At 57.9% G+C, this 9,028-nt stretch overlaps 1 protein-coding gene across 1 annotated transcript; it reads right to left on the bottom strand.

Moving 5' to 3' along the window:
* Nucleotides 1-6,481: 6,481 nt before the first annotated feature.
* Nucleotides 6,482-9,022, bottom strand: NKX3-2 (NK3 homeobox 2). Its single transcript, XM_004388845.1, has 2 exons — nucleotides 8,492-9,022; nucleotides 6,482-7,039 (listed from the first exon to the last, which is right to left on the bottom strand). The coding sequence occupies exons 1-2, from the start codon at nucleotides 8,955-8,957 to the stop codon at nucleotides 6,510-6,512; spliced, it is 996 nt and encodes a 331-aa protein (XP_004388902.1). The 5' UTR covers nucleotides 8,958-9,022; the 3' UTR covers nucleotides 6,482-6,509.
* Nucleotides 9,023-9,028: the final 6 nt, after the last annotated feature.

The raw sequence follows: 9,028 nt of genomic DNA, 5'->3' as shown, positions 1-9,028 counted from the left end.
GAAGTAGAAAGGGTTTGTCCTTTACCTCGTTCAGGAGGTGAGTGTGATTCCAGACGTTAACTGGGAGCCTTCAGGTGCAGCTCACAATCTTTTTAAAATAATTCTTTTTAAATAGAGGCCCAGAGAAGAGAAGTCACTTGTCTAAGATTCACCAAGTTGATAGTAGAATTGCGTGGTGTCTGCGGAATCTAGGCCCCGAGGCAGCCTCAATCTATGGCCCTATGGGGCCACTGAATCCGATTCGCCCAATCCCACCTTCAAGTGGGCAGACTAAGAAGAGAAACTCCCTCCCTGTGTGCCCCAGACTTCGGTAGCCCGGTCTCCACCAGGCGCACGTCAAAGTTGTAGGGAGCACGGCGCAGCGCCAAAGCCTGAGGCGACGGTGGGAAGGGAGGAGGCAGGACGCAAACGGGAAGGACTCATCCAGAAGCCCCCAGGCCCGTGCAGCTCCTGCGCTGGATTCTCACGCCAGGAGCTAAAATTGCACTTGCAGAAGCGGTTCGTATTGATGCTAACAGGAAAGCGTGTGGCCTTTGCAAAGAAGTGATCCTCTTGGTTCCGCGGGCGCGCAAACCGCGCGCCCGCGGGTCGCACCCGGGACTGCCGGCCGCGGGCGCAGAGGCGAAAGATCGGGTGCTTATAGGAGGATGAGTGTACCGAAAGAGACCTTGGACCCAGAGAGCTTGTCAGGCACTCTCACGTACGAATGGAGGAAACATTTGCGCCTAGGACTGACTTTAGCTGGCTCCAGGGGTGATCCCTGGCTACCGCCCCCCCCCACAACCCCACTGCGTGTTCCCTTTAAACTTGACATTCCAATCGGAACAGAGAAGTGCTGTTCACCGCAGCCGAGGACTCCTGGTTAGCTGCGGGTGCGCCGAAGGCTAAGCTCCTGTGTTTCCCGCCCGGCTCAAAGCAACAAGCACCAACAGTAACAGCTGGACTCTGGGCAGAGTGCGGTGTACTCACATTTGAATAGCCCTCAAATTTACACTTTTGGCATTTTCTTCCTAGGAGGTGCAGCCTCAGATATAAGCCCAACAAGTTAAAAGAAGTTCATAGTCCAACTTTAAACCTGGGCCCCAACACCAGACCACCCCTTTGAATCAATCTTCTTTTATAAATGCTTAAATTATCATAAATTAACAATCCAATTTATGTGGAATAACTTCTGTGTGTGACTTCTTAAAGCCCCTTAATTTATTAGGTGATGTAATCATTTACAATATAACACAATTTTTTTGCAACCCTGTTTTGGCATTTCTTCATCTTAAAAACGCATACCAGGAGCCTCAAAAACTGGTGGTGGGAGTGGGGAGTCTCTCTACACCTCTACGGGGCATGTGCTCAGCAGACCACCGGGCACTTGGAGATCCCGGAAGGATCTGAGGTTTAAGGCTGATTGTCTCAGGTCAGCTGGTTCAACGTTGCCCAGAAGTTCATAATCATAGTGACAATGGCAACAGTAATGACAAGCCCATTCTAGTTGCAGAGTGCTTAATGGTTTTCAAAGCGCATCCACATCTTTGTGATTCAACCACTCCAGGGCCAATCCTGGGGTGGGGGCTGGGCGCCAGCGCTGAAGAACAACCCATCCTTCCGCCTCAAATCCTAAAATACGCTGCAGGGCTTTGAACGACGCTGGCCCCGCCTCTTAATGGCCTGTGACTTCGAACAAGTCATGTCACCTCTTTGAGCCTCACTTTCTCCGTCTGTAAAATGGAGGTCATGTCCGCCTGGCTACAAGCAGTCTCAACAGGACCGGATGCAGAAGTGTTTCCTTATGTGTAACGCGCCAAGAGAATGGAATAATATATTGTTTGGCTTCTCCTGCGGGCCACCCTCGGATTAGGGGCCTCTGCTCCAGTTGCCTTCGGGACTCTGGCGCAGCCTTCCCGGTCGGCGGTGGCTTCTGCGGCAGCGTCGAGCCGCGGAGCAGGTACAACCTATAGGTCCGCAGCGCTCTCGGCTTTACTGTCTCCTGCAGTCCCCACGCAGTTCAGTGCGATTCCCAATTAAGATTGTTCATTGGGTGAGGTTAATGGCCTCAAGATTGAGGTCCTGCAGACCTGGGAGGCGGCCTGAGCCCCAACGCGGTCGGCGTCGCTTTCCAAAAAGAGGGCTGCGAAGACGTTCTCGCCTTTTTTGGGACCCAGGAACTCCTTGGCCGGTTTTCCCCATCCTGCGTCGGTGTCGGCCTTGTCCAGAAGCAGAAGCCTTTCTGTAAAGGGAGCTGAGCTTCGTGGCCTTTGCAGGAGGCCCGATTCTACCTTTTCCTTCGGAGCACCGACTGAATCGTGGGTCGAGGAATGCGGAGTGCGGCCCTGACCGGGACTGAGCAGTAGTGGCCGGGTGGGGAGAAAGAGTCACAGGACTGCCGCCCTGCAGGGTGTCTGCAAGCCTTGGATGACGTCCTGCCTCTGCAGTATAGTTGGCGTGGCGCTGCAAGGCTCTGCTAATTTCCCTATCCGTTAAGTTGGCAGTTCGAACTCACCTAGCAGTACTGTGAAAGAAAGGTCTGGCGATCTCTTTCCATTAAGAGTACAGTCAAGTAAACCCTATGAAGCAGTTATTTTCTGTAACACTTGGGGTCGCCATTAGTAGGCAATCAATAACAACAACAACAAATATTTGTAAGGCCCTGGCGGGAGGTGGGGGGGCGCTGTCTCTTCTAAGGGGAAACCCCCAGAAGCCACCCTGGTCTGCACCAGACACTTCAGCTCCTTCTGCTGGGCCCAGACTCTCGCGATTACGGACGTGGCGCCCACCAAGCCGCTGGTAAGAGGTGAGGGACATCATGTTTGAGTTGCCTGGAATGAAATCAGAATCGCTGCCACCCTCTCCTCTTTCCCTGCTTGAAGGAGCTCCGAATTCAACGGGATTCGCTGAGGCTTCCAAAGCCATTTATTGTCCGAAGTCGAACTCACCCCAACTCCCTCTGTCTGGCCCCTGCTCACCCCAGGTACTCTCCAAGGGTCAGGGAGCCCCTCAAACTCAGACGCTTGGAATGAAAACTCCTACTAAGATGCTGCTTGGGACCGAGGAGATCAGCACGCCCGCGAGTATCACTGACTCACACTCTCTCTTTCATACACACACACACACACACACACACACACTACATACACAGGCACACATTGGCGACATTTGGAAGCTGATCTGATCCCAAACTTACTTCCCAGAGCAAGATTCGAGGGCTTGGCCCGAAACCTTGGGACAGATTTCAGCGCTGTCGCAGAGAGTTCTATCTCCTTTACCAGCCCTAGCCCTGGCCTTGGTTTACCCGTCTGTAAAGTGGATGAGTCGGACCCCACCATCCCCAAGGCCAACTCTCAGGTTCGCTGAGGATCGAACGGAGTGGGAAAGATGAAGGAGTCGAAGGCCTACTGGGCTCAGGTGGCAGCTGCGACTGCTCGGGAGCCCATGTCCAAGGAGGTCAACAGGGCTCAGCGCAGCGCAGGGGTGCAGGGAGTCAGTGGCAAAGGCCTCGGACAGTGAGCAGGGCGTAAAGGGCGCAGGGCTGACTGTTTCTCATCCCTTAAAAAAGAGGGAAGGGGGTGGAGAAGGAAAATGAAAAGTGGAAATAATACCACGAACTTCCAATAGGAGCCACGTCTGCTGCTCGGGGCCCAGGGCGGGCGTGATGGTCTTGGGGCCTGAAATGCGGTGGAACATCCAAGGAGGCTGGTCTGCACCGAGAGGCCGCCTTCGGCTCCGGGACTCAGACCTCCCGGCGTTGGCGCCTACGCAGCTCCCCGGCTGCGCTGCTCTGAGGGAAGCCGCAACCATCCGGATCGTACCAAATTCGTTTGAGTCATTTTTCAGAGGCGGCTCCGCGGAGGCGGGAACCAGAGAAGGGGCGAGGAAGGGAAGGGCCACCGCCCCGCCGGGGTCGGGTCGGGAAGGGAAGGTGGGGCCTACGGTGGAAGAGGAAGCCACCGCGGGTCCCTCACCGGACAGCTGGGCCTTTTCCTACTTGGAGGAAAATCCGCAGGGATCGAGAAGAACTCTCCGCTTCGGACGCAGCCTCAAACTGTCATTTGCAGAAGGAGAAAACAATCGACTCCTCCTCCCCCCAAAACAAAACAAAACCCAAAAAGCCCTCAGTAGTGGCGACCTCTGGGAAGAGGAAGGGAGGACATTCTAGCATTACCGAAAATGTTCTAACTTTGTACAAGGAAAATGCATTCATAATTAATTACAATACTGAAATGGAATTTTCAAAAAATTCCAAAAGAAATAAGTTGATTGCAGGAACCATTTGGAAGGTGGAAGTTGGCTGGGGGTGGGGGGTGCGAATCCGGGGGCCTTGGCCTCTCTCTTTGCGTTTCGTTGTTTCCGGAAGCTGGAATCGTTTTGTAACCTGCTTGCCCGCACTCTTCGCTCCTGCCGGGTCTGAGGAGCTGCGGGACGCCAGGCCCAGACCTTTAGGGTACCGAGGCCTGGGGGTCCCGGAGGCTGGGGAAGGCTGCGCGGCAGAGAGCAGGGCGAGGCAGCCTGTGCGCTCCAAATGAAATTGAAGGCATCGGTGCTTGGCTTTCTGTATTCCTGCGGCCTCGGAGGCCTCAGCGTCTGTAATATGGCATTGTAACTCTTCATCGCTCGCCGGCACCGGGAGAGAGTAGAGGGGAGCATTTCGCCCCAGTGAAGCCGTGGAATTCTGGGGGAACCATGGCACAGTAGTAGGGCGTGCTCATCCGTAAAATGGCGTAATAAATAACCCTCGCCCTGCCCATCCGCTGCTGCTCGGTGGGCTTCTGGTCAGGTCAAATGACGCCGTGTCCTCGTGGAAGTTTGGAACTTTGTAGAGAGCCATTTGCAGCTAGCAGGGATAAGCGCGCAGGTGACCCTCCCCAAAATACACGCTATTAGACCTTGTTCGCCCCTAATCGCGTCAGGATTTCAGCGAGAGGTTTTTACTAGCCTCTTCTTGGAACGAAATAAAGACGAGGTCACTTAGAGAAACGGAAAATCGAAAGCAGACAGAGAGAGAGAGAAAGGATGCGGGGAGGGGGGCTCAGCAGATTGGGGTGGGGGTGGAAATGGGTCTGCAGACCCAGCTCTGGATGATTCCCTGAGTCGGAAACCACTGCCCGCGAAGAGGGACTCCTGGGGTTTGCTCCCGGATTCAGTGGGAGCCAACGTGCCTCAAACAAAGTTCCCTAAATCGCTGCTCCCCAGCTGCAAGGGATTAAACCCATCCTGCGGGTGGGCAGCAGGGCGGGCTCCGGGAGGGGCAAGGAGGCCTCGGTCCAGGATCGAGATGTGGGGAAAACGAGACCCAGCTATTTGCAGTCTGCGTTGATGGTTCCCCCAAAGCCGGACAGAAAGAGGCTCAGAGAAAACACGGCGTCCAGGAGGGCGTATTGAACTAAAAGTTTATAAATTAAAAAAAAAAAAAAATACAGCGAATAGAGCTTCCAAACTTCACAAATCTTTTTAAAGTTAATACTCTATCGAGTGCACAGTGCCCTTAAGGAGGCGAGAAGCGGCGAGGTTGACATGACAGGTATACTCACCTGTCTTAGGGGTAGAGACAGGGATGGGATGGGGGAGTCCTGGGGCCGGACAAAGCAGTCTCGAAGGTAGCGTGGGGCACCTGCCCGCCCCAGGGACAGGAGACAGAGGGTTGAGAGGTGGCACTGCGGAGAACTCCCTAGAAAGGCGGGCCAGGGATATTCACATTGAATACAAAAATAACCGTCATTTGAATACAAACAACTGAAAGTGCTACAAGTAAATCTCCTTTTAAAAAAAAACAAAAAGAAAGTTTCTGCAAAGGGCTGCCTGGGTTTGCTCTCTCTTGGTTCGGTAGCTCCCAGGCTCTTTCCACTCGGGGTTGGCTCTGCACCTCAGGGAGCAAACATGTGGGAGCCCCAGCCCTGTTCCGTGCTTAGAGGCTTCCTTCCTGACATTCAGCACCCAGTAGTGCGCCCCCACCAGAGCACTGGCTCTGAAACCAAACCCTTGAAGGTTCAAATCAACCACTGACCTGGGGCTGCCTGGGGCTGCCAGGGTTCCGCACCCCGTTTGTTACAAATGCAATTTCCAAAAATAGATATGTAGATACACATAGATCGGTAGCATGGATACCATGAACTAGTGTGGCCAAGCGCACGAAGCTCCCGGCAGGCCTGAAAGTCTGGAGATTCAGGTTACAGGTCTCCAGGAGTTGTCTCCGCCCCGGGGAAACGCCATCCCCTGGCAGACACAACCCAAATCCAACACTGTCGTAGTAATAAATAGTGTCCAGGAGCTTCCAGGCAGGTGAGGGCCGAGCAGGGCCCCTAGGCCATAGGGTGACTCTGTTCAAATTAGAAAAAGGCGCCCCCTTTGGGCAGACTCAGTCCAGCGGTCAGGGCGTAAGGCACGAGCAGAGCCAGGGCTGGGTTTCATTCCTCTTTTGCCCCTTCGGCGGGGTGCCCTGTACAGGACCCAACCAGGGCAGCCATCAGCGACCGTCCGGAGCTGAGGCGCAAAGATCATTAGCTGCCTTGCCCCGGGTTGGCTCACTGGGTGCCCGCAGCGGCCGCGCACGTGGATAGTGCCCATCCCGGGAGGCAGTAGTAGGGGTAATAGTAGGAGGGCTGCAGCGGCAGCAGCGAGGGTGGCCGAAGCACCTCGCCCGGCAGGTACTGTCTCTGGTCGTCGCGCACCAGCACCTTCACGGCCACTTTTTTGGCGGCGGGCGCTGAGGCCAGCAGATCTGCGGCCATCTGTCGGCGCTTGGTCTTGTAGCGACGGTTCTGGAACCAGATCTTCACCTGCGTCTCGGTGAGCTTCAGCGACGCGGCCAGGTCGGCGCGCTCGGGCCCGGACAGGTAGCGCTGGTGGTTGAAGCGGCGCTCCAGCTCAAAGACCTGAGCGTGCGAGAAGGCAGCCCGGGAGCGCTTCTTGCGGGGCTTGGGCGCCGCTGGCTCCTCCTCCTCCTCCGCGCCGCCCGCCCGGCAGCCGCTGCCTCCGCCTCCGCTACACAGCGCCGGTACGCGCGCGCTTCCAGTGCCAACGCCTTCGTCCTCAGCCCTAGGGCTGCGGTCGCCTACGGACCCCGATGGGAAGAGAAACAAGACACAGTTAGCGCCGCAGAGGAGGCGAGGCCTGGCCTCAACTGAAGGGGTGAGGGAAGCTGGGAAGGGTGCGCAGAGATCCATCTTGACCCCACCTGAGCGGTGGGGAGAGCCTGGCAAATCTCAGAGCCCCGTCCCACTCGTTTCCCTGAGTTCGCGATGAACTCAGCGGCCGTGTCAACGCTGTGCAGTCAAGGACCAGCCCCTGCCCTCTCTGGACCCCAGGCTTCCTTCAGTAACACGGGGCACTGGGCCTGGGTATCCCCGAAGGACTCTGGTAGCACCAAGACAAGGGACTCTAGGCTAAGCGTCGGTCTCACTCCTTGAGTTACCCGCCTCCCCACACTCCGCTCACACACACGCGTCGGCTGCAGTAATGGGGAGGTGCAGGGACGACTCCTGGGGCCAAAGATACTCGAAGTTCCTGAGGTTGCTGCGAGGAGTGTGGCAACAGGCTGTGCTAAGGCCTGGGATGGAATGGTCCCTCTCCGCTGAGGGGTGGGACTGAGGGTGAGAAGCGGGGAGTTCCCGCCCCGGGTCTTTGAGCCCACTCTGACTCCCGCTTCTAGAGCTCCCCGCGACCACCCCAGCAGAGAAGTCCAGCGCTCTGGTCTCCGCAGACATCATTTGTTTGGGGCCAGCGTGCGGCCTACAACTGAGGGCGCCTGCTCAGGTCGGCAGGGGAGTCTTTCGAACCACATGAAGCGCCAGCCGGTGGCTGAAGAGGCGCCTCTCCAGGCGGCGACCTAAATCAAACCCCAGTACCTTCCGCCGGCTTCCGTGTTTACCAGCAGCTCCTGGGTCCTCAGCCCAGCGCTGCTATCTCGGGCCTGGGGTCTGGGAAAGCTAAACCCGCCCTCTTCCCAAAACTCTGCTCCGCAGAGCCTCAGCCTCAGACCTACTGGGAGGTGTCCTCACTACCTATCCCTGCTCGGCGGCGGAGTAGCGGGGGGGGGGATGTCTCTGCTCCCTAGGCCACGAAAGGGCACTGGTCACCCCAGGTCTCTGGGCCCCTCACCCTTCCCCTTCGCTGATTTTGGGGCTTGGGGACCCACATGGCCAAAGACACTGGCGATGAACTTAGAGGACCACCCCCCCCACGCACACACACACGCCCAGGCTAGGGATACGCTCTCTCCCCATTCCTGTCTAGGGCATATTGTCCCAGGACGTCTCGGGGCTCGCTCCTAGACGCAGGGCTCTGCGGAGCGCCTCGGTCCTATCGCAGGATCAGCTCCCGGAGGGATAGAGCAGCCCGCGCTAGAGCGCAGAGCTTCCGGACTTGGCCAGCCCAGGCGCCCCAAGGCGCAAGGTGTTCGCAGCAGGGCTCCGTTTCCTGGACCGGGTTCTCCACGCCCGCCCCGGGTTGCCCTCCTCACCCATCCCCTCAGTCAGTCCCCCTGCCCCGCGAAGTATCAGCAGACCTGAAACGCTGGCCGACATGTCGCTGTCGCTCCGGCCCGCGGCTTCCTCCTCCAGGTCCTTGGTGACGGGAAGCTCGCAGGCCGGCTGGCCGAGGCCCAGGCTTCCCCCGGAACGGCCGGACCCGCTAGCCCCGGGTTCGTCCGCGCAGCGGCGCCCGCCCTCGTTCTCCTCGCTGATCGCCGAGTCCGAGTCCCAGCCTCCGGGGCTCCCTGAGGTCCGCCCGGCAGCCGCCCTGTTCCCGGCAGGCGATGCCAGCAGAGAGTCCTCGGCGCCCCCCAACGCGCCCGCGTCCGTCTCTCCAAAGAGCCGCCAGCAGCAGGCAGCGGGCGCCACCGCCACCGGCGCAGCTGTGCCCCCGGGCGCCGGGCACCCTTCTGGCATGGGCAGCCCGCCGCGCTCCTCCTTCTTGTTGAGGATCGCCTGGATGGAGAAGGGCGTCAAGGTACTGGCACCGCGCACAGCCATCTGCGCTGCGGGCCGCAGCGGCCGGCTGGCGGGCACCGGGGCGCAGGCAGCTCTGTGCGGCCGGAGCGCGC

Source organism: Trichechus manatus, unplaced genomic scaffold, assembly GCF_000243295.1.
Source record: "Trichechus manatus latirostris isolate Lorelei unplaced genomic scaffold, TriManLat1.0 scaffold00218, whole genome shotgun sequence".
NCBI lineage: Eukaryota > Metazoa > Chordata > Mammalia > Sirenia > Trichechidae > Trichechus > Trichechus manatus.
This window is presented reverse-complemented; position numbering and strand designations above follow the sequence as displayed.

Coding starts and splice junctions, on each gene's coding strand:
- NKX3-2 (XM_004388845.1), bottom strand. CDS start 8,957: ATGGCTGTGCGCGGTGCCAGTACCTTGACGCCCTTCTCCATCCAGGCG. Junction 7,040..8,491: donor CATGTCGGCCAGCGTTTCAG/GTCTGCTGATAC, acceptor CGGGGTCCGTAG/GCGACCGCAGCCCTAGGGCT.